Source organism: Alligator mississippiensis, chromosome 1, assembly GCF_030867095.1.
Source record: "Alligator mississippiensis isolate rAllMis1 chromosome 1, rAllMis1, whole genome shotgun sequence".
NCBI classification, from domain to species: Eukaryota; Metazoa; Chordata; order Crocodylia; family Alligatoridae; genus Alligator; species Alligator mississippiensis.
Window position 1 is genome coordinate 110,913,480 of NC_081824.1, and position 26,095 is coordinate 110,939,574.

At 43.7% G+C, this 26,095-nt stretch overlaps 1 protein-coding gene across 1 annotated transcript in view; it reads left to right on the plus strand.

Moving 5' to 3' along the window:
• The first annotated feature begins 16,422 nt into the window (after positions 1–16,422).
• Positions 16,423–26,095, plus strand: part of C1H6orf58 (chromosome 1 C6orf58 homolog) — a 29,116-nt gene continuing 19,443 nt past the window's right edge. The window contains exon 1 of the mRNA XM_019479689.2: positions 16,423–16,819. Within this exon, the coding sequence (XP_019335234.1) occupies positions 16,504–16,819 (316 nt within the window). The 5' untranslated portion in view covers positions 16,423–16,503. The remainder of the gene's footprint in view (positions 16,820–26,095) is intronic.

Consider the following 26,095-nt stretch of genomic DNA (forward strand, 5'->3'; position numbering starts at 1 on the left):
CTTTTTTTCAATGTTTATTTGTTGTGATAGATACATGTATTTCAGATGGAAATGCATGTAATCAGTACATATATATTTCTGATTCTTGTGCTGTGATACAAAAACTCCAATAAAAAATTAAATACTGGTAGCCTAGCCTCATTGCCAGTGTGGGATCCTGCAAGATGCATGGTAAATTCCACATGCACAACAAAGAAGACTTCAGTAGGTATATGTACATATACAAATAAGCCAGCAGCAGTTCACTCTACAGTAAATTACTCTAGAATAAACTCTCCTGGGCACATGTCTACGCATGCAAGGACATGGGAAAAAATTTGCTGCTCATGGAAGCAATCTGCTCCTGCCCCTGCCAGCCCTGCACTGGTCCTCCGCAGCAGCCAGGGGGAGGTCTAGGCTCCCCCCGGTGCTAGCCCAGGGACTGGCAGGGAGCACTGGGCCAGTAGACAGCCCCTGGGAGCTGCTTGCTGCCAGGGCGGGCTCCGCCACCAAAGCCCAGGTGGGGACAATATCCACCTGCCCCTGCACCAGGGTGCTCCCAGCCCTTCACTTCATAATTGTGGGGCTGGGGAGGGGGATTCTTATCTCCCCAACCTAGCTTCACAGTTGCAATGCCTGGACTGAGAGATCCTTATCGCCCAGCACCAGCTCTGCCATCACAGGGCCAGTACTGGAAGAAAAGGCTCTCCGAGCACTGGCCCCATACAGTGGAGCTGGCACTGGGAGATAAGGATCTCCCAACCTAGACCCCATGACCCCGGAGCTGGTGCTGGGAGATAAGGATCTCTGAGCCCAGACCCACAATCACAATCCCTACTGCTGGGATAGAGGGATATTGTCCCTGGCTGGGCTCTGGTGGCAGAGCACACCCTGGCACCAGTCAGCTCCCAGGAGCAGGAAGCAATCCTGTTTCCCAACTGACCAGGAGCAAATGTGCTCCCAGTCAGGTGTCTACACATGTGCTACTGCACAGTAAGTAACCAATAGTTAATTTACTACTTGCATTTTCATGTAGCAAATTTACTCATAATTAGAGCCAATTACAGCACAGTAAGTGTCTGCACATGTACACAGTGACACTTACTATGCAGTAATTAGCTGTAATCTTGAGTAAAGAGTCTCATGTAGATGTTCCCAGTGCTGCTCATTTGGGACATGTTCATTCATCCTACACTCTTTATTTGTATTCTAGTGACACAAGAAAATCTTCCCTGGAAAGTTTACTTACAATCACTGAAGGTTTGAACTTGAAACAAGGTGAAAAGAAATCCTAAAGAGAGCAGGAGCTATAGGTACACTAAATACCATGATACACTAAAATCCATGATAACTTTTCCTTTGTTCTGACACTGACCATTTTTTTTTTTTTTTTTTTTTTTGCATCCTAAGAAGCACATTGCAAAACCAATGTGCCATTCCAAGCTTTTCTACAGAGTACAAGGGCAATAAGAAAGAGCTTCATACCCCAGAAAGAGCTACAAGAGGTGGGGTTGTTGGTTGCTCATGGCCCTGGACATGTGGTCAGTAAAAATGGTCTGTTTTGAAATTTGTACTCATTCTACAAAGCAATGTACACACAGATCTAAAGCTCTGTGAAGACAGTTTAAAAAAATGTAATAACATTGGTTCAGAATTTCATTTCTGAGTTTATAAAACAAACAAAAAAAACTATTTAAAAGGAACTAAAATGCTCCATAAAGCATTCTAAACAGCATCAGCTCCATTGGCTCACAGCTGCAGGAAGACTTTTTATTAACTGTTCTTATTATTTATTCATATTGCAATAGAGCCTAGAGATCGCTGCCCCAATAAACAAGGCATTATGTAACAAAACGTGTCCCCTGCTTGAAGAGTTGAAATATGCAAGATAAGTTTACAAGTAATATGCTTTGACCCTGCACCTATTATAACCCAATCAAGTCCCCATTCTACACGCCTACATCTGATAAGCAGTAATGCAAAGCCAGCTATGGAGGGATTTCCTGATGTCAAGAGAATTACTGACTGCCTCCCTATAACATTGTTCCCTTTGTGCAGGCAAAGTTGTTTTCTTATAAACCTGAGGACAAGGTAATGATTTTCCATAGAAAGGTATATTTGCAGCCTTGACACCCTAAAAGAGTCCTGCTTGAGTCCTGCTTGATCGAATCTCAGTATAATTTAATTTTTCCAACTGAAAATATCTTTATCAGAAGACACAATTACAACTTTAAAAAAATCATCAAGTATTATTTTAGAAGTATTTTGGGGTCTGCATTTTAATGACCATCAGGTTGCCTGATTTAATGGTGGATAAACTCAATATATAGTACACTATTCAAATGATTTGCTAATGCCTGACACATAAAACCATATATAAATTACATTATAAGTTCATAGCATTTGCTTTTCTACCACATATAATTTTTCCCTGTTTGACACTTCATAAACATTGTCTTCAAATGGCAGGGCATTGCAGCATCATTATTTATTGCAGGGATTAACTGATTTCCAAGCATCACAATTTCATCTTCTTGAAAACAGCTATACAAGCCCAAGTTCTGATCAACTTACTCAAGGTAAAATCAACAGATATACTCAGCAAATAAGGCATTGCTTATTCCAATGTCAACAACGTATCTACAGATCTCAGTTACAACTACGTGGAACCTTGCTCTTAAAAGAAAGGTTGTCATCAACTCTGACCCCTTGCTGTCAAGGCCAGAGCAGCCTCAAAAGAGACTTTCTGTTCTGGAACAGGTCAGCATATTCATCAGGATGAGCATGATCAGTCCAGTCCTTCACCCCACCTACTGTTGATCCTGTGTAGACAAGCTTCCTGGGGTTAGAAGGAGTCTCCTAATCTCTCACAAATCTTCAACATGGACTCAAACTCTTATATTCTTCTATGAGGTTCAGAGTACATCTTGCAGTCTGATTTCCTGCCTTCATAATGCGTATTGTTAAGGCATTCTGCATTACTGGTGTGAGGCAAGCTCATCTGGGATAGCAGAAAGATTTTTGGCAAATGTCTAAGCAGTGCACTGGCCTTGCAACTGAACTCTGCTCTCTGGGCACATCTACATAAGATATTACATCGCCGTAGTGACGAGCTATGGTAATGTAGCAATGGCCAGCACAAACCATGACACCGACACTATGTTACCATCATGATGAGCTATGTCTTTGAAGCTCATTCCTATGGCAATATAGCATCTAAAAATAATCATGTGCAGTCCTTCAGACTGTGCAGTACTAAAGTAATAAAGCAAGTACTAAATGACTGTATAGTATCAAATGTGCAGTCCAGGGCATTTGTAGATGCACCCAGTCTATCATGGAAACCTGCTAAATCGATACACCCCTGAGGCAAATCCAGCATTGTTGGTTCCCTTCCCAGACAGCAAAGTTTGATGCATTTTCCTTCAGCCATTTTTGAGTTATATAAGGCTTCAATAATAATTAATGTCTCTGAAGGTTTTTTTATTGTCATTTGCATTCCAATGACTCATGTCTATTAGTTACTTAATATTTGAACAGAGATATGAAGCCATAAAATGTTTAGAAGTATTATGCATTACATGCAAAACTAGAGCAACATAATGACTGGATCCAAGGTACCCCTATACCACAATCCATATATGCCTTCTGTTTACACTTTTTAATAAACTTAGTACTTACGATTTATAGATCTGGGCCCTCATTCTGATCTCATTTATGCTGATTTTATACTTAATGTAATTGCTTTTAGATCTTAATCAGGATTCTTGAGGTACCTTGAGTCAGACTTGATCTAATTCCAATCATCTAATGTAGTTGCATTCTGTTTGTTTAACTACAGAACAGCTACAGTGAAGTTGCAATACACCTTTTCCTTGTTCTTTGGGTCTCAGGGCCTTTAGTCATTCAGGAAAAATTACATCTATTTTTTCTATATGAATATACCAAAAATACATGCCACAGCCTAGACTGAACTAGGAAACTTTCCTCATAGGACTGTAGGACTGGAAGGGGCCTCTTGGATCATAGACTCCCATGCAATCATCAACTCAGGGAATTTCATAATTGCCACTTCAAACCTTCACAAACAAGTACAAGGCACAGCACCCGAAATATCAAGAACATACTGTAACATATCTCACAAGTAAAGGGAGAAGAGAAGAGCTATTGTCACTGCCTTGACACTGTCATGATAGGATGTCCAGAGAATCCTTGGGTCAAGTGACATGTTACACTTGGACCATACTAAATCTGAGGAATGTTAAGCAGTGTTAAAGTTACGTGCCAGAAGCAGTCTCATGTTAAGGGTTAACATAAGGGTTAACACCTTTTTCTTGCCTGCACAGTTCTAACTTGCCAATAGATGGCTGGCAAGCAGGGGTATGGCTAGGATCTAGGACACCTGGACTCTAACCCTGCTTGGGGTGAGGGAGCAGGGTGGAGGTTGGGAAGAGGCTGGAACTGGTGTATCATGGGACACTGAAGGACTGCTAAATTGCCCATTTTATCCATACAACAGACTGGAGTTATGCTAGCAGAAACTAGCCCAGAATTAACCCTTGCCTTAAGCAATGCAACTTTAGGGCACTTAGCATGAACAAACAAGCTTTAATATGTAGGTGCTCACACTTTAAATGTTCTTAATATGGTCCAAATGTAATGTGTAATATCACCCATAGAAAAATGCTCCATGCTACAGATCAAGCCCCCATGATACATACCAATCATCTTAAGGGAAAAATAGTTCTTCATTAAAACTGACTCTAGAAGCTTAGTTTCCTTGGGCACATGCACTCTTATGGAGAGAGACTGATCCAGTCTCCCTGCTTATATGGCTCGTGTCTTCCTTCCAGCAAATAATATTTTTTGAGACCTGAGTTTTCAATACATTCAAAACATTTAACCCATCTATCTAAGAGAACTTCATGTAGATTCATATTTGCCAGCATATTAAAACCCATGGCAACATCTAGTGTTTACATACAGAACTACAGCACCTTAAAATCCCAGCATACTCAGTTACATTGCCTGAAACTGTGCTAACCTTGAAATGAAAATCATTATTTCTAGCTGTATGTTTGTAGACTCTAAGAAAAGACTGTACCAAAGATTTAGGAACTTTATAAATCCATATGCTGTTTGTCTGCAAAACACAGAACAGAATATCAAAATTAGTACTTGAAGTTTGAGTACAGAAAAGCAAATCTGATCTAGATTTAAAATATTTATAAAGGTAAACATATTCAGATTTCTATCAGTAATACAACTGCCCCATCTATGGAGCCACTGTCTCTGATCACTACACTACATTGCAGTGTACAGTGTAGATGCACCTCACCAAAGGCACTTTTGATACACTTCCACTGTCTCAAGTTGCATTAAACCACATTATTAATTTTATAAGGAAATCTTGATTCTGAAATACAGTAACAGCTGCTATCTTTCCTAACCCTAACCAGTTCAAGAGTGAACACTGTCCTAGGCAATTGATAATTAGAACAATTTTCCCACAAGGCTGAGATCACTGCTATTCTGTACTTCAGTGTCTTCTGGTAGAAGGCTTGTCTTCATCTGTGACGTAACAAGTTTTAATAAATGTGTAAATGCCATATATTCCTTTGCAAAGTTTAAAGTGTTTGCTTTGCAGAAAAGCATAGTGAAAAACAGTCTACAGATGAAACCACCTGATCTAACCACTTGGCATGATACTGACAAAAGGATAGAAAAATGGAAGTGAGATCATGGGTGACAGCCATTATGCCTTTTGGCTGTCAAGGTTCTCCTCATTCTCATGGCAGACATTTAATTAACATGTGAATCATAGGACATCACTTTTCTCACAGCTAAATAGCCCTTAAATTTGGCATTGACCAATGTTAAGTCCCACTTATCATTTCAGACTTGTTTGTAGTAGGGAACTTCATAGACACAGGCCACCAGATAAGAAAATTCTGTTCCCCAAGAATTACCTTTGTTGGCAGTTTATAAATCAAGACAACCACAGTAATAATTGCATAGAATCATAGATTCCATAAAATTTGTGTCTGTAGCGGCCATGGTTAATTTTTCTGCATAATACAAAAAGTCTTAGATGTAGCTGAGTATGTCAGGTACTGATAATATAATGACATTGACTCAATGCCACTTATATTAGGTCATTTTGGACAGCACAGGGTTTTATATCAATTGAGTTGTATGTGCTTGGTTTTGGTTTTGTTAAATTTATTTTAGTACATATGACATTATAACTTGTACAGAACATCACTAGCACTCTCTTTAATGTCCCTGTACTAACTAGGAAAAGAAAATAAATAAAATAGAAGGTAAGATAAGATAAATACTGTCCTGGCCAAAAGCTAAGTCCTTATTCTACTCACCTTTTCCAAAATATTTTTATACTAATGTATTTGAAATATGTATGTTCTGTAATTATTCTGATTTGTAATATGTTGCCTTTCTAGTAAGTGGAAAAGGCTGATCACATGCAGCCAACATAGATTTACTAAAAACAAATTGTGCCAAGCAAGCTTGATATCCTTCTTTGACATGATAACTACTTAGGTAGATGAAAGAATGCTGTGGATATAGTATATCCGGACTTTAGCAAGGCTTTTGACGAAGTCCCACATGACCTCCTCATGTACAAAAATAGGAGAAATATGGGCTAGACAAGCAAAGGGTAATTATAAATTGATCTATATTGGAATGGCAGGAGTTTTTGAATGGAGTCCCACAGGGTTCTGTCCTGGGTGCAGTGTTGTTCAACATATTTATATCAATCATTTGGATGCTGGAATAGAAAGCTTCTTGAGTACATTTTCAGACAATGTGAAGCTGAAGGACAGGAGCGCAGTTCAGAAGGATCTTGAGAGACTGGAAGGCTTGGCTGGAGCTAACAGGATGAAGTTCAATGCTGACAAATGCAAAATGCTACACTGTGGGTGTGTCTACACGTGCATTTACACTGGCTTAAATTTCCTGCACAGTAAGTTACTGTGCAGTAAGTGGAAATGGGCCGACATCTACACATGCAGGTGTTAAAGCGCATTGCAGGGTTGTTGGTTTTAGCCGTGTTGGTCTAAGGACATAGGCGGGCAGATTTTTGGGGTAGATGTGATATCTTTTATTAGACCAACTAAATAGTTGGAAAAAAGTTCTTTGCAAGTTTTCAGGCACAAACACCCTTCTTCAGGCATTGGGAGGCTCTACTGCTGTTTGTGTTCTCCAAGGTAGAAAAGAAGCTAAAATCTAACAAGAAGTCTGTGAAAATGCAAATGAGTGCAAGTTTGGAAGACAATGGGTAGAGATAGGGGAGAGGGGTGCAGAGGGAAATGTGTGAAGGAATGCAGGTGGTCAGCTAGAGGCAGGTTACATGGTGTATCAGATGTCAGGAAAGTTGTAATGTGTCATAAATCCAAAGTCTGTATTAAGTCCATGATTTTTTGTATCCAGTAGATTTATGAAGTGAAGTTCATAGGCTCATCTATGAAAGAAGTTTTGTAAGTTCTTTTTAAGGATTAGAACTGAAAAACTGGAGAGGTAGTTATTGTCTTGTGAGAAGTGGGTACCCACAGGTAATTGGATATTTTTTGTCTTTGATGGATTTTCAGTGTGCGTTCATTCTGGTATGCAGTTAGTTGGTTTCTCCTACATATTTTTCATCAGGGCATTTGGTGCACTGGATTTATATATATATATATATATATATATATATATATATATATATATATATGTATATGTGTGTGTGTGTGTGTGTGTGTGTATGTATACACACATACATATATATATACACATATACACACACACACACACACATATATACAATGTCCTTCACACATTTCCCTCCCTTCTCCCTCCCCGCTTATCTTTACACATTGTCTTCCAAACTTCTACTCATTTGCATTTTCATAGACTATAGTCCCAAGTCAATCCACACACACAGTGTTACTGCACAGTAAGGCATCTATATGTGCGTTACAGCACAGTAAATAATCGGGTATAAATTTGCTACCTTCATGATGCAAGTATCAAATTTATGCTCAAGTTGACATAAGTCATCATGTTTACTACACAGTATGGGTGTGCACATGTAGATGCATGCCTATACTGTGTGGTAATTTCAGTTACTGTGCAGCAAATGTCCACGTGTAGACGCGCCCCTTGGGAAGAGTAACCAAAAACACAGATACAAAATGGATGACAGCTCGCTGGATGGCAACTCTACAGAGAAGGAACAGGGAAGCTTGATAGATCACAGATTTAATATGAGTCTCCAGTGTGATGCAGCTGTACAAAAGGCAAATAAAGTTTTAGGCAGCATCAACAGAAGCATTGGGCATTTGTACACATGCTTGTACTAGCTCATTACTGCCAAGCTGGATTGCGCTGATGCCTTCCCATTTTAGCTGGCCTCTCTCTGCCGAGCTCAAAGTCAATCCCTCGGTCTCATTCCAGTCTCAGCTGGCTACTCCCAGCTAGACTCAGAGTCCCACTTCCAATTTCTGTTCTCCCTCTCCTCCCTTGTCTTTCCCTTTCCTCCAACACCCAGCCCACCAGGTCATGGCTCACCTACCATCCTGGGTGTCAAGGAAATGCTTTCTCCCCAACTTGGCAGCAGGAAGCTGCCCAGACGCCTCTTGCTTCTCTTCCCTCAGGCCACCAGCACAGCTAGGGCCAAAGTGCACAGGGTTCTCAACATGTCTCAGGGCACTCCTGCCCTTGCCCCTGCCCTTACCAGTCATGTAGATGTCCTTGCTATAGCTGCCACCCAGGTAGTCAGGTGGGACCCGTGGTCATGCCAGTTATAGCAGGTATCCTGGAGGTCACAGCAGGGTGGGCAGCATGCCACCAGTGGCTCACCCTCCATGTGCACCAGCAGATAGAAGCAGCACACACACAAAGAGTAGGCACATGTGGGCCACTAGCTGCAGCAGGAGCAGTGCACCTTCTGCAGGGATATAGCATGGCTGTTGCCTGTGTCCCTACCAGGGCCTGGCCCAGGCCTAGATCACCAAGACATAATGCGGCTGCTGCCTGTGTCCCACCCAGCCCTACCCAGCCCAGCCCATGGCTAGGTTACACCAATACCTGCAATTCAACTGTAGCCAAGGGGTTGGGCTATCACCTCTGCAACCAGCCACAGGGTTGCCAGGCAGAAGTGTCACCAAGCAGAAGCTTCTTGTCTCCTGTGCCCCCTGCCTTGGGGCTGGAGGTGGGGCAGGTCAGGTTGGGCTCGGGAGGGGGGTTGGCTGCCTAGCAGCTGGAGCCAGAGTTTCTGCAGCCAGCATCTACTGCATGGAGGGCAGAGAGGTGCTGCCTTTCAGAGGGACAGCCGTAGGCCAGAAGTCAGTCTTCTTCAGAGGGGCATCTGCAGGCCAGATAGAATCACTTGGTGAGTTGGATCTGGCCCATGAGCTGTATTTTGCCTGCTCCTGGTTTATATCTATCTCCGATTTGCAATATCTTACTATAGCTCTATAGAGATATCTTATACCAGGGATTCTTTTTGCTCTTTGTACAGCAAAAACTCAGCTTTATTTATCTGAATGATATTTTAACAGCTGCTTCTTTTGGACCATGGAAAAATGGCTGACAAAAAAAAGACAGTGAACTTCAGTTTTATTAAAATCATAAGGTGCATATGCCTTCTGATGTGGGCTATCTGGGTAAATTTCATCTTTCTGTCCCTGCTACTGTGAGGGTCAAAAGAGATTTTAACGGAATCAGTCATTTTACTTACAGTGCATCTGGAAATCTGTTAGCTTTTAACACATATGTGCCTTTCTTTTAATGAAGCATTATTATTAAGCTTATCTTTCCTAATGAGTTATTGTCATTTATTCTCATTTTCATCTAAGCAAAATGCCTCGCTGGAAATATAAATGGGAATTTAGTTAATTTGTCTAATAAACGAAAGTATAATTAATGAAAGGTTGAAATAAAGCCAACTCTCAATCTGAATGCAATTTTCTCTACATTCAATTTGTCTTTTTCCTTGGTGAAATATGATCAGCCAAAAGCTTTCTTTGAATTCAGAAGCAGAATTTGCTTTATATTTGAGTGATTATCTCTGAGCTGAGCTCGACACATTGCATTGCATTTTACTATCATACTGCTACAGCAGATACAGGTCTTCCTATTCAGATGCTATCAGGATGCTTTATCTTCTGGTTTCTCCATTTTTAAACATGGGATCATGGGGGAATTATTTACACCACTTTCCCTTATTTAAAGGAACTACATCTGTCATGCAAATGATACTGAAGACCATTTCCATATATATTATTAAGGGTGTAGTGACTCCCAGGATATTCCCTAAATGTTACATGATTGCTACTGATCAGACAGTTACATCTATAATCAATTTAACCCCATAAGCATTGTGCAGTTGCCCTATTGTCTCCGGAATGACATAATGGATCCTCCTATAGGTATTCTAGGAAGCAGCCAAATATCTTTTGCCTCTTCCTGGCTTCTGTATAAGTTTTAAACTTGTGTGGATGCTTCCACTGTTTCATTAAATTTAGAGTTTCATTCTGCATTTCCTGAGTTTATAACAATTTGTGGGAAATAATTACCATAGCTATGTAAAATATGGTATGCTGTCAATTGTAACTCAACTGTAATATAGTTCTTTTATATGGAAATGTATCTAGCATTTGAAATTAAAAGCAATATTTCATGGGCATTCGGGGGTACACCCTATATAGAAGAGACAGGACACAGAAGAAAGGTGGGTGGTTGCACTGTATGTCAAAGACCACCTCACATCATCACGGATTAGCTTTGGGTTAGAGGAGGGTCAGGCAGAGATACTATGCGTCCAACTACAAGGGGGGGCGTGACGAAAGGGACCTTATGGTGGGTCTCTACTACAGACCACCAGGACTTCTCCAGTCAGCTTATGGAGGCGGTTAGGTCAAGGGATGTCATTGTCATGGGTGACCTAAACTACCCAGACATTTGCTGGGAGAAGCAGACAGCCAGGTCTGACCACTCGTGTAGGTTCCTGGCTGTATTACAGGACCTTCACCTTATCTAGGAAGTGTACAGCCCCACTAGGGGTAACACCTTGCTGGACCTGGTCCTGGCCATGGGGGATGACCTGGTGAGGGGACTGCAGGTCCTTGACCACCTGGGCAATAGTGATCATCACCTGCTGGATTTCATTATCCAACACAGGGCGTCTAGGGCTCACACCAAGGCTAAAGCCCTTGACTTCATAAGAGCCAACTTCAATGAGCTTAGGAGACTAGTGGGGGAGGCACTAAGGGCCCAGAAGGTAGAGGAGATGGGAGTCCATGAGGGATGGTCGTACCTTAAGGGGGCGATCCTCCAGGCCCAAAGGATAACAGTCCCTGAGAGAAGCAAGGCAGGTAAGAGTGGTCAGAAACCCCCTTGGCTCAGCAAGGGCATACAGGAATGCTTGAGGACTAAAAGCTGGGTGTACAACCAGTGGAAGGGAGGAGCTATCACCAAGGAGGAGTACTCCTCCTCGGCCCGGGAGTGTAGGAGGGCTATTAGGAAGGCCAAGGTAGAGATGGAACTCAGGCTAGCATCCAGGATTAAGGACAACAAAAAGTCCTTTTTCAAGTACATTGGGAGCAACAAGAGGGCACCAGGCAATGTGGGGCCCCTGCAAGACACAAACGGTAATCTGGTGGCCACGCCAGACAAGAAAGCTGATATTTTTAACAGTTTCTTTGCCTCTGTTTTCCTGAACAGGGACCAGGATATCCCACCTACCAGAGGTAGGGACAATTGGGGATAGCTCTATCAAGCCTTCAGTCAGCGCAGATGTAGTTAGGGATCTTCTGGAAAGGCTGGACATTTTTAAATCTGCAGGGCCAGATGCCCTCCACCCAAGGGTGTTGAGGGAGCTGGCAGGGGTCATCGCGGAGCCCTTGGCCCAGCTGTATGAGCATTCATGGTCATCTGGCCAGGTGCCGGGGGATTGGAAACTGGCCTATGTGGTCCCTATTTTCAAGAAGGGGAGGAAGGAGGACCCAAGTAACTATAGACCTGTAAGCCTCACCTCAGTGCTCAGGAAGATCTTGGAGAGAATCATCAAGGAGCATATCTATGGGGGGCCAGCAGGGGAGATCAGGCTCAGGGGCAATCAGCATGGGTTCATCAAAGGCAGGTCCTGCCAGACCAAACTAATTGCCTTTTATGACCAAGTAACTAAATCCTTGGATGATGGTGTCACTGTGGACATAGTCTTTCTAGAATTTAAGAAGGCCTTTGACACTGTCTCTCACCCCATCCTCATCAACAAATTAAGCGACTGCGGCATTGATGCCTACACAGTTGGATGGGTAAAAAATTGGTTGATGGGGCACACCAAGAGAGTAGTGGTGGATGGGTTGTACTCAACCTGGCGAGATGTGAGCAGTGGGGTACCCCAGGGCTCGGTCCTTGGGCCCGCACTGTTTTACATCTTCATCAGCGACTTGGACAAGGGGGTGGAAAGCACGCTGTCCAAGTTTGCTGATGACACTAAGATGTGGGGCGAGGTGGACACACTTGAAGGGAGAGAGAGGCTGCAATTAGATTTAGACAGACTACAAAAGTGGGCAGATGAGAATAGGATGGGGTGCAACGTACACAAATGCAGGGTGCTGCGCCTTGGGAGAAGGAATCCACAGCATACATACAGGCTGGGGAGTTCCCCTCTTGAAAGTACAGAGGTGGAAAGGGATCTTGGAGTCATTATTGACTCCAAGATGAACATGAGCCACCAATGCCAGACCGCAGCCAGCAAGGCCAGCCATACCTTGTCATGCATCCAAAGGTGCATGTCAAGTCGGTCCAGAGAAGTGATACTCCCCCTCTATGCGACTTTGGTCAGGCCGCAGTTGGAGTACTGCGTCCAGTACTGGGCGCTGCACTTCAAAAGGGATGTGGCCAGCCTGGAGAGGGTTCAGAGGAGGGTCACCCGCTTGGTGAGAGGGTAGCAGGACAGGCCCTACAAGGAGAGACTGAAGGACCTGAACCTGTTCAGCCTCAGCAAGAGGAGGCTGAGGGGGGACCTGATGGCTGTCTAAAAGCTCATCGGGGGGATCAACAGCAAATAGGCAGAGCCCTTTTCTCCCTAGCACCACCTGGGGTGACAAGGAACAATGGTAATAAGCTGATGGAGAATAGGTTTAGGCTGGAGATCAGAAGGCAATATTTTATAGTTGGGGTGGCCAAAATCTGGAACCAACTTCCCAGGGAAGTGGTCCTCGTCTCTACCTTGGGCATATTCAAGAGGAGGTTGGATGATCACCTGTCTGGGGTCTTGTGAATCCAGCATTCATTCCTGCCTGTGGCAGGGGGTCAGGCTAGATGATCTGTTCAGGTCCCTCCTGACCCTAGCTACTATGAAACTATGAAACTATGTATGAACATTGTCATGAGCCACCAGACTGACTGGCTAAGTGGGTAGAGCTGGGTGTAGAGCTGGTTGCAGGGATAAGAGTCAGAAGCCACAAGTGAGGTGCCAAAATGCCAAGCCAGGGTCAGGTGCCAGGAATCAGAAATCTAGTTTCCTAGTCCAAAGGTAATCCACACTGTGACTCTAAGATTAAGCTAGGCTGTGGTCAGGAGTTGGGAAACAGGTCTGAAGGGAGAATCCAAAGGCCAAAATCCAGGAGTGAGCTGAAGGCAGGGTCAGAAACCGGGGAAGCCAGTGATGCTGCTGGGACAGGAGCTTTTCAGAGCAGATGTACAGCTTCTCTGTGATTGTACACCTGGGAAATCTCAAAGGGAGTAATGGACCTGAGTTGCAGGAGAAAATGAATAAATACCAAGAGCTCAGAGATCTTGGGGTCTGGCCTACATCCATCCTCCCATGAGTTAGCATGTTTTTGCATTTTCTTGCCTGATCTGAATGCTTTCCACTAAAGTGATTCTCTTCTTGAGAAGAGACACGCCCTTTTTTTCCCCAAGGCCATGCCCGACAAAGTAAGCTCCCTTTGTTCTACATTGGGGATGGAGGGTTTCCCATCATCCCTTAGCTCTGCCTTATAGCATTCTATTTTCTTGGCAGAATCTGTAGGCTTGTATTGCAATTACCTCAGCTAAAGCCCAATGTATAGATGGCATATATTCCTGGGATACATTTTTATAGATTCTGTTCCCTTCCATGAAAATGAATATTCTTCAAAAAAGTTCTGAATTGGTCCTATAAAGCAATTAGGGTTATGATTTGAAGCCCCTTGAATGCACTTTTGGAGAAAAAAACGCTAAGCCTAATCCTTTATATGTTGTATATGTTGAACGTTGTCTTGTTTTAGTTGTTTCCCATTCTCTTCTCAAGGTTAGAGCCACAAATACCAAGTGACAAATGACAAGGGTTGTAATCTAGTCCAAATTCCTTTTATAGTACATAAAATGTGTAACAACTTTGGCGTTAAACACACATTTCTTTCATGGGTTGGGATCAGACCCCTATCTTGAACTCTGTCATTCTTTAAGCCAGGAGGCTGTTTTATGTTACCTTATGCATACAATACCCTCAACCAAGTTCACAAATATCCTTCAAAGAAAATGAGCATCTGCAGTTTTTCTCATGTGAAAAAAAGAGATGACATAGATGAAGGATTGCTGTGTTTACAGACTATTGTTGTGCAATGGTTGGTTTCCTGAGAAAACCCATCTAAAGATTATGCTATCCTAGAATGACAGAAGGTCAAAGTGAATTGGAGGTTTCTTTCTGTTTAAGAACAACATATTCCAAGATCAGGTCAAACAGAGGATGTACTTTATACTCTTGTCTGGATTCCACAATATCAGCAAAAGGATTAAGAAGACAAATTTTACATCAGAAAAATTATATTTAAAATACTTTTAAAACATAACTAACAGAAGGAAGGTATTTTACAGAATGATGCAATTTTGACTTGGCCTGCTATTTTATATAGAATGATGCAATTTTGACATGGCCTGAATGGCTCTATTCTAGTAAATAAATGCTGGAAATTAACCTAAGCACTGGGTGATTTGCTAACCTGTGGTTTTGTTCTTCCTCATTTATACCAATATTTTATCTGGCACTTGAGAAACTTTTCCTACCCAAAGTTTCAACATAACTTTCATGTTTCCATGGGAAGTTTCAGGTTTACCAAACTCACATTTTTCAATGAAAAATATTCCACCAAAAAATTCCTAACATTAGGCTGCATCTGTACGCTCTGGCATTCTTAGTTTTTCAGAACCACTAGAAAGTTGGGTACGCCTGCCATTTATGATTACCTTATGGAATATGTTGATTTTTCTTTTCTTTTCTGCCTCAGTATGGTCCTTCTCCCATTCTTAAATCTTTCTTCTCATCCTCTTATTTCTGTTCTTTCTTATTTTTTTCCCACCTGTTCCCTTTCCTTAAATGGGATCATTATTGGTGTCCCTCCTTGGTAATTCTTCTTCTATACAAGGACAACTTTCATTCACCCCTTATCTTTAAGACTTACATTTTTAAATGTCCTAGCTGAGATTATTTTACTGATAAGAATAAAGCAGTAGGAATCACAAAGTGCTTGTCAATAATAACAACAATGCAATAGGAATGACAAGGTGCTTGTAAAAGGTTGTAACATTCATTGTTTTTTGGATTAAATTCTTTGTGACTTGTCTCAACAGCAAGGCAGAATTTCCTTTGAAGCAATTATGCAGCCATTGAAGTAGTTATATAGGCTGGGGTTTATATACAAAGACACTCAATTTACACAACATTTCAGAAAGATTTAGGTGACTAATTCATTTATGTTTCTTTGACAATCCCAGCCTTATTAACCAAAGTATTCAACAAATAAGCTTTAGGGATCTCATTTGTATGTGTAGCCAAAGCTGATGATAAAGAAATAGTCTCAGCTCACAAGTAAGCAGCTTTTTGAAGTTTTTCTGGCAGAGATTGCACAGGTATTGGGATAAATAATAAGTTTTGTATCACAGACCTACCCTGCCCTACTCAAAGAAGAGCATAAATTCCCACTCTTCCCTCCTGTCCTTAGAGATTTGTCCTTCTGCCCCTTTTTTCACACCATTTTTGGCCCTCTACCCTTTGTACTATGTCTCTGCTTTCTATTTCTTACCCATTCTTCCTCTCCCTTTTCTGGCTCCCTTTCTCCATTTTTTGAATCTCTTCCTTTCTTCTATGTTTAGCTCCATTTTGCTCAAAGAATAAAATGTTATGGCAAGTGGGGGCAGCAGCTTTATTTAAATTAGTTTATCTCCTTTGTTGTAACTGATTACATCTGAGCCACTGAAGCCTGCTAGTACTTTTAAGATTGCTCAATTCCCCATTCACTCCAAGCTCCCATTTCCCCTCCCCAAAGGCAACCCTGCAATGGCAAAGGACTGAGCACTACTTTTAGTTGACTAATCTGGCAAAGCCACGTCAGTCTTGCAGGGAAGAAAGAAGGAGGTCTTTTGCTGCCTGATTTGCATAGGTACCTTGAGTCATCATCTCTGCCCACCCTTTGAGTTCTGTGGTAAAAGCTGGTGCCTCATTGGCAAGCTGTAAACACTTGTGTCACCTACCTGATGTGTGTGATCCTGGATATGCATGCTCCTCTCTTTGTGCTGCTGGCTGCCATTGCTCTTCAGCCAGCAGCTGTAGTATCACTAACTCATAAGGATGCCTTTCCCCCGCTCTGGCACCTTGCTCCTGGAAACATTAAGGATTATTCAATGAAAGACAACAAAATCATCATTGATGCCTGGAACTATGAAGAGAGACTGGGAATGTATAAGATCATGCTGAACCACTCAAGCAAATATTTCACTGCATTTGGACCAAATAATGTGGGCAACCTCCTGTGGGGTTTGCCCTTGCAGCATGGTTGGCAATACCATACAGGTACAAACTATCTCCTTCAATTGCTGTAATAACAGATTATTTTATAAATCAATTATCTACTTGCATAGGTTCTTACTTACTCAACTCTGTTTCATCTATTCTGAGTTCTCCCCTCCTAGAGCAGAGTTAATTTGCTTGCTTGAAACTTTTGGAACAAATGTGATGTCCTTGCAGTATTGAGCAATAGATGCGGGACTTGAAGTTGCTTTTCTGATATGTGAGGATAGGGCTACAGTTAATCAGCAGCCAAATACTCTTTTTAAAAATCCTAAGAGAGCAAAATAGATGCCATGAATTAATTGGGTAATGTTTTAATTCACTGTTTGAAAAATCATTTCCTATTGATTCAATTTTATACCATGCTTTACAAATCTGACCTTAAACTATTAAGTAATAAGGTCATGGATAAGGGAAGAAGGGGTTGAGCTGTTTTGGGATGGGTTTTTTTAGTAGCTCATGAGATTTATTGGTGGCTTCAGATGAACTTTAAAAAAAATATGAATATTGTTGCACGATTTTTTAAATACTTTTCCGTTCTTGCTGTTTTTAACTTTTTATATGCTTGTTGATTTTTCTTTTAATTGAAAATGTCGACAAAAATATTTTCATGAGAACTGGTTGGTGTCTTTCTACAGGGTGTAGCTCCTAAGTTCTCATTTCCCAAAATAAATTATTATTTTCTATAATTATCATTCTTGTTGGTTTAATGTCTCCCTCAGTAAAGAGGTCAGTTAGCAATTGTGAAAATAAATGTGCCTCTAACTTCAGAAGGTCTCACCAAAACTAAGTGGAGACTTATGATAATGATAAGGACTTTATAAAAGCTTATTGTACTGTAGCTGTTCTGCACTTAAAGAACTTCCACTTAAAACTAGACTATTTGAAAACCCCACACTACAGACTAGTGAAGTCAGCATAAAGAAGGCATCAAAAGAAGAAAGATTTGGGGGGATTAGTCCTTGGTGAGGTAGGGACTAGCAAACACCTTGTTTCTTGAGGTCAGAGACAAATGCTGAAATGGGAAGTATCAGGCTAGTATAGTTCCTCAAGAATCACTTTTTAATATTTTCAAACTTAGAATGAATTAACAGCATTGTTAATGAAATCTTCTGATGACAGAATAGAATCATACAAAACAGGGCTAGAAGGAACCTTAAGTCAATCAAGTACACCTAAAATGTTCCTGACAGATATTTGTCTAATCTGTTCTTAGAAACCTTCAGGTACAGAGCTGCATTAACTTTCCATGGTAATGTAACTCATAAATCTCCCTTGCTACAGCTTAGCCATATTATTTCATGTCTTTTCCCCAGTAGACATGGAGAACAAGTTAGTGCTTTCCTATTTGCAGCAACCATTTTCCAGGATTGTTATATATCCCTTCAGTCTTCTCTGAATGATACAAATACATCTATTTCAGTCTTTCGTTTGAGGGTAAGTTTATATACTTCTGATCATGTTGATAATTCTCTTTTGGACTCTCTCTCATTTGTCCACATCTCTTGACATGTATTGCCAGAACTGGACATGACACTCACACCTTACCAGTGTTGAATTACTTTGTATGCCTTACGTACAACATTCATCTTCATACAACATCTGTACAGAGGAACATTAGTACAGGTAAATCATTATAGGAACATTAAACAGAAAGAAATGGATAAACTTAAGGCCGGGAATGATAGAAATGGAATGAAATTCAACAGTACAATATGTAAGGTTACACACTTCCAAAATTTTCCACTACAACCAGCAAACAATTAGTTGAAAAGGATTAAGGATGAAAAAGATTTAAGGGTTTGGGTTGATCACAGGATCACTTTGCTCTACCAACATAATGTGGTATTAGAAAAAGAAAAATGTGATTCTAGATGTATCAGGTGATGTGTATCCAAGTCAGAAAAAGTAGAAGAGTATTAGTGCCATTGTACAAAGCATTGATGAGACCTCATCTCAAATACTGTGTACAATTCTTGTCACTCATGTTCAAACTAGAAAAAGTGCAAAGGTTACTAAAGTGATCAGAAGAGATAAGACTGTCTTTTGAGAGAAGGCTAAAGTGCTTGGCTGAATTAGCCCGGCAAACTACTGAGAAAGAATAGTTTTTCTATAAAAGTAGCGGAAAGGTAAATACCAGGGAAGGAAAAGACATTGAAAGACAGTGTTCACTGTTGACTATTGCAAGGTAATGTTCACATGGAAAAATAACCTCAACAATTCATACACAGTTGTGGGCTCTGAACTAACTGTAATGACACCAGAAAGAGACCTTGGAGTCATTGTAGCTAATTCTCTAAAAATATTGTCTCAATGTGCAACAGTCACCAAAAAGCCAATAAGAATTAGCTATCATTAAGAAGGAAATTGAAAACAAAATGGAAAATATCATCATGCCACTGTATAAATCCCTGGTACTCTCATATCTTAAATACTCTGTGCAGTTCTGGTTGCCACATGTCAAAAAGGATGTAGTGAAAGCAGAACTGATACAGAGAAGTATTCCTTCAAAAATACTTCTGGAAACTGATTGTGGAAGTATTTCTTCAGGTGAAGTCAGTAGAAAAATTCTTCCAGTTTATTGTATATTAGAATCCTGTCAGGTTGTTTATCCTGGCACAAGTTTATACCTTTGGAAAGTACAGATATTGCAGAGTAGTATATCAGAGTGGGATAGGAGGTGTTGTGACAGGTGAAGTATGTGGTTGTTCTGGGTAGCATTTTCCTGATTCTCCCCTGTGTTGTTGGCGCACAGTCTGCAGAAAGCTTTTGTGACAGGTGATTTCTTTTTTTTCTCCTGTGGTGGATTGCTGAGATCAGGTTTCTTTTTGCAGGTGTGGGACTGCTGCATAATAACAGACTATACATCTTGGTTTCAGTTCTGGCTCGACTAAGTCCTGGCTGGAATGATCTAGTTAGGGGTGGCCCTGCTTTGAGCAGGGAGTTGGTCCAGATGACCTCCTGAGGTCACTTCCAAACTTAATTGTCTCTGTTCTACAGGTGTGTCTACATGTGCATTTGATTCAGGAGCAGTTTACTCATGAGTAAACTACTTGCCAGTAAATGCTCCCAGGCAGGAGTCTACACATGCAGGGACTTGGTAGTAGATTTGCTGTTCATGGCAGCAATCTGCTTCTGCCCCTGCCAGCCCTGCAACAGCCCCCTGCAGCAGCCAAAGGGCGCCTGTGGCCCTGCCCCTCGCCACTGATTGGCTTGGGGTCTGCCTGTCATGTGGCAGACCCCTGATTAGCTGCAAGGGCTGTCCATCATGCAGCCCCGCCCCCCACTGCAGTTGGTGGAGAGGAGTGGGGCCATAAGACAGGCAGTCCTCACAGCCAGTCAGCAGTGAGGGGCAGGGGTGGCAGTCAACTTGTCCACAGACCTTTGGGCAGGCAGCCTCCTCTCTGCAACTTTCCTGCTCCTCCCTCTGAGGAGCCAGAATTTTCTTTTCCACAATTTTTTTTCCCCATGGACTTTATGGATTTTGTGGACATTGCCTGGATTTCACACAACCTGACACTGGAGCCTGGCCAGCCAGAGCCATGCTCTGGGACCTCCTGGGACTCTAAGACACAGCCAGGAGGGTGGTCATGAGGAAGTGGAAAGGCAAAGATTCAGGTTTCAAATGTCAGGATTCAGGTTTATTGTTATGCAGAAACAAATCTTTTATTAGATGCTTTAAATTCTTAAATGAACTTTCTGTTACTTGTCTGAAGCGCTTACTGCAGAAGTAGGAGGTTGTCCTTGGCAAATAGGGGTCAACATGCATGGGCATATTTCGGATTTTGAAAAGCGGGGTTGTGACAGGTCGTCACTCTGGGCCACCCTCAACATGGCCCGCACACCTGTCTCTGAGGCAACCGCCCGCCTACTCGCCTGCCACACCTTGATCTTAATTAATTAATTAGTAATAATTAGCAGGAGGCTGCCCTTATACTGCCCCCTCCGCTAGGGGCGCTATCTGCGGCTCCGCTTCCTCCCCTACACCGCAGTCCACACCTCGCCGATGTAATCACCATTGTCTCAATTCTCTCACTATTCGGCCCCTTATTGTTCTCCCTGGGCCTTCCTTCCTTTGATGCACGCTCCTTCTGGTGCTAGGGCACCCTCCGGCCCTCTCTCACTCTGTGCCCTCTTCTCTGGGGTTTTCTCCACAATGCTGCCCCATCCTGGGGCTTTCTGGTGCCCAACTTGGGCCTCCCAACAATGTGGCCCCCTATCAGGGGCTCCCAGTGCCCAAACTTGGGCTTCTCAATAATACTGCCCCCTATCTGGGGCTCACAGTGCCCAACTTGGGCTTCCCAACAATGCGGCCCCCTATCAGGGGCTCCCAGTGCCCAAACTTGGGCTTCTCAGTTGTGCGACCCCCCCTTCTGGGCTTGCCGTGCCCTATTTGGTCTTCTCAATTGTGCGACACCCCTTCTGGGGCTTGCCGTGCCCAACTCGGGCTTCTAAATCGTGCAACCCCCCCCCTTTTGGGGCTCGCCGTGCCCAACTTGCGCTTCTCAATCATGCGACCCCCGCTTCTGGGGCTCGCCGTGCCCAACTAGGGCTTCTTGGTCATGCGACTCCCCCTCCTGGGGCTCGCCGTGCCCAACTTGGGCTTCTCAGTCGTGCAACCCCCCTCCTGGGGCTCGCCGTGCCCCACTTGGGCTTCTTAAAAGTGCTGCCCCCCTTCTCTGGGGCTCGCCATACCCAACTTGGGCTTCTCAGTCATGCGACCCCCCTCCTGGGGCTCGCCGTGCCCAACTTGGGCTTCTCAGTCATGCGACCCCCCTCCTGGGGCTCGCCGTGCCCAACTTGGGCTTCTCAGTCATGCGACCCCCCTCCTGGGGCTCGCCGTGCCCAACTTGGGCTTCTCAAACGTGTTGCCCCCTTCTCTGGGGCTCGCCGTGCCCAACTTGGGCTTCTCAGTCATGCGACCCCCCTCCTGGGGCTCGCTGTGCCCCACTTGGGCTTCTCAGTCGTGCGACCCCCCTCCTGGGGCTCGCCGTGCCTAACTTGAGCTTCTCAAATGCCCCTCTCCGGGGCTGGGGTCTATGCGCCCCTGTGTGCTGCGCCCACTGGCGCTGGGGTCCTCACACTCCACTGTGAGTCCCCTATGAGGCCTCCTCCATCCCCGTATAGCCTCACCCAAACCACCGGTTTTGTAACAAACAGCAACACAAACTCGAGCCTCCTGGCTGTAACTTAAACATAAGCCGCCTTCCTATAACAACATTGATCCTGCATCTTAGAGCTGCCATAAGCTGTCAGGCTTCTTACTGCATCCTGGCTTAGGGAGCTCCTACCTCTCTGGCTGCTGGCAGGGAATTGCCTCTGGCCCCAGCCCCTTGGGTTTATAAAGGGAGCCAGGCTCGGCTCCTTCTGGTCAGCTGGCCTTCATTGGTTGCCCTGGCAACCCCTCCCTGGTCTCCTTATTCCTTGCTAGGGCTCTTTCCCTGGCAGTTTTCCCCTCTCTAGGAACAGGGCACCACCATGCTCTGTGACAGAGGTGCATATGAGATAGGGCATTATCACATATAACACAACATGTTTTACCCCAGGTAAAAAGAAACTAGAAGCTTTACTAATATGCTAACAGCCTAGGGCTATATTATACATTTTAAGATGGAAGCAAAACCAAATATAACTAATGGAATGTGCATTACGTTCCTATATCATACATTCTGATTTTAAAAGGCACAACAAACTAGGCAAAAATATTCAAAAAGTGGGTTTTTTTAGTCCCATAATCCTGAGAACTAACTGTACATGTCTTTCTGATTCATAAATCAAAATTAAGTCTTCTTGAGCATCTTGACAACACATCCAGTACTTCACTGAAAATTGTTTCCTTACTCAAGTTAATGTTTCTACACCTGAGTTAATGTCTGCAAGACTGAGAAATAGGAGCTGAATTCCCAGGAGCAGCTAATAGTAGCATTGCAGAAGAAAGGCTAGCTTCATTAGTGGAACATTAAGACCATTAAAAACAGGAGGGATGGCTGTTAACATCTGTGGAATGAAGAGTTTAAAATGAATTAGGTAGATTATAATGAGCCATGAAGTCAAGTGACTCTCTCATTGCTGCCTGAATAGAAGTGCTACTGCCACTGCCAGGCAGTGGGTTTTAAGCTTTGCATAGACCAGGATTCGAAGCAGGGTGTAACTGTACCACTGTCCCCCACCCCAAATCCACCCTTGTCAACACATTTTGGGATATGGTTTTTTCAGTGATACAGGGGACAGCCTCAACATTTTTAACTGTGACAAAGTGCTTACACAAATGAGGGTGGCTGGGTGTCAAGTCGGACAGCCACAGTTTGGTATGGAGGCATCCACTGCTTACATGTTGGCCTCCATGGTCTCATGGGTTTGGAAGATCATGATACCTTTGGCATCAGTGATGCAGTACATCAGTCCTGGTGGTACTCAGTCTGGACCCTGCATTCATGCGTGCCATCAAAGCTCTCCACTTGAAGGATTCAGCAAGAGCTGCAAACACCTTTTTCTGCCTCCTCTGCCTTCCATGATGGGCCATTCACTGTGCATCAGTCTCATGTCCCATCCTTGGAGTGCTATCAGTGACAGAGCCTGTCAACTTACCAGTCACAGGTGTTGGGACTGAAATCAGAGCAAAGCAACAAATGGCCCTTGTAAATGTATCACACTTTCCTGATAAGGTGAAGAAAAGTACAACTGTTGCTCTACATCTCTGTGAAATTCCTCCTTCATGCACCAGCACAAAGTCATTATTCATTTTCCCCTGTGCTCTCCACCCAGACCAGGTCCTGGTATCATTTGCCCCTACCCCTTTTCCCTTTTTTGCACAGAGGTGGCACATCTCTGGAATTGTGCACTCCATGGCTGTTGGGGATGTGTGTATTTGCTTTCTGAGGACAGCCATTGGCCAACACATATCTATGTCTGGCCCCACATTTCAACCAGGGGCTTAAGAGGGCCATTGGTTGTGGTAGGGACTCCTGGCTCTCCATTTTGTGGAGAATCCCTAAAACTTCTTCCTTGTCCTTGCAGCACCACATCTTTCTTGCTGATGTGTTGCTGCTGAGGGTATTCCTGGAAACAGGAGCTGGTCATCTTGCTAAGAGGCAGCACCTTCCCCTGCTCCCCCTCTCCTCCATATACACCATCTTCCTTCTGGAAGACATGGTTCTGCCAGATAACTCTGAATTGCAAGGAGGTTGTGAAATACGATGGATCCATCAGTAAGCTAGTCATCCTTAGGAACATGAAGACCTAACTTCAAAGCCACCTGAGAATGTGGTACCAGTTCCTTGTTCTGAATGACTTAACAAATGATCAAAGCAACCATTGATCTGGCCCTTGCCTAGTGACCACTTCATCCTACTGTTCCCTGCCCTGGGGACAAACCCTACTCTGCTGCAAATGAAACAACTGCCCAGTGCACCAGCACAATTTGGCAGTAAGAGAGGTGCAAGCTGCAGTAAGGGAGCAACAGAAAGTGAGCAGGGAGGGCTGAGATAGTAGCAGTCTGGGGCCCGAGGAATGTACAGAGAATGAGAAAGGGGACACCCCAGATCACAAGACTTACAAGTTATGGCTCTGAACTCAAGGGAATAATATGGGTCTGCAGGTGGAAAGGACCTGGGAATGCTCCCTACAAGTTGGTGCCCAAGGCTAGTGCCCCAGTCATCCACCCCTGGTTATGCTACTGACAACCAGTTGTAAATACAATTACAAAACACTATCAACTTATCAATGCACATTCTATGCAAACATACCAACAGACAAGGAGTGACTGCAATGCCACAGAAAGAGATTTAGATTTTATAAAGGATCACAAACTGAGCCACTATAATATTGTTGCAAAACAGGTAATCTCAATATTGCAATGTATTAATAGGAATCCTGTGCGTAACTCACAGATTGCTTCTTTCATTCTATTCAGCACTGATGAGGCTTCACCAGGAGTATAGGAATCAGTTTGGGAAACCACACTCTTAGAAAGATAAGGACAAACTGGAGATCCACAGGAAAGCATAAAAAATAATTGGCTTAACCAACACCAAGGGAGATGTAGTTTGGATATCACAAAGACCTTTTTGACTCTGACGGTCAGTAAGCCCTGCAACAGCTCACCTACCTAAGTTGTGAAATGTCCATCACTGGCAGTTTTTATATGCAGATTAGAGAAATATCTGTCTGTGTTGTTTAAACAGGTTCATCCAACCTTGAGGAAGGCTCAGATTAAGGTCTTCTCCCACCATATTTTTCTAGAATTCTGTGTCCTCCCTGGCCGGGTCCACACAAACAGGGGCGTGCCTTTGCAGCAGCAGAAATTTGTGCCGCTACTTTGTGTCGCAGTGTACACCCCTGCCCGTGTGCGCCACATACTGCAGGAAGGGAGGGGGGAGGGGAGGAGCTGGTTGGGGTACGGGGTGCCTTATCAGGGGTTAGCCATCCCCTGCATTGAGGCACCCTGCATTCCGGCCAGCTGCGAAGCAGCACACGGAGATGGGGAGCCCCCATGCCGAGGCACCCTGTGCCCCAAGTAGCTCCTTCCCGCTTGGTTGTGGTACAGTGTGCCTCAAGATGGGGGAGTAGGCAGCCTTCAGCTGGCTGCTCCCCTGTCTCCTTGTGCCTCAGCATAGGGGCTACACTGCAGACCCCTTCCTTGTGCTGAGGCACATGGAGTCCCCATACTGAGGCACCCCACATGCCAGGAAGCCATGGAACTGCAGCACAGGGTGCCTCAGCATGTGGGCTCCACATGCCTCAGTGTGGGGACCCTGCAGTGGACCCCCCCACACCAAGGCACTTGGAGACAGGGGAGCAGCCAGCCCAAGGCCACCTGCTCCCCTGTCTCAAGGCACCCTGCGCCCCAGCCAGGTGGGGAGTGGCTGGCTGGGGCACACTGTGTCTCAGCATGGAGGCTCCACAGCATGCAGAAATGGGAGAGCAGGCAGCATGTCTCCTGGCACTCACCCATCTGTGCATGTCTCCTGGCGCTCGCTACTTTGATGTGGTTTGTGCCACTTTTTTCCAGGGTTTGGGGGCGGGGGGGTGTTCCTACCAGGAAATCCTGGTAGCAAATTTTGCCCTAGCGCTGCAAATTAGCAGTGCCATGCACTGATTGATGGGAAACTTGTGCAGTTTGTGTTGCAGTGCCACAAACCACATGTGCCTGCACATCTGGATCTAACCTCTGAGAGTTATTGACTGTGAAATTAATCTACTGTATGAAGAGTAACTCTTTTATCCTCTGGGCCAAATTTGCAAGTCCTGTTGTTTTCAGTGAAGCTGCTTTGTGTGCAT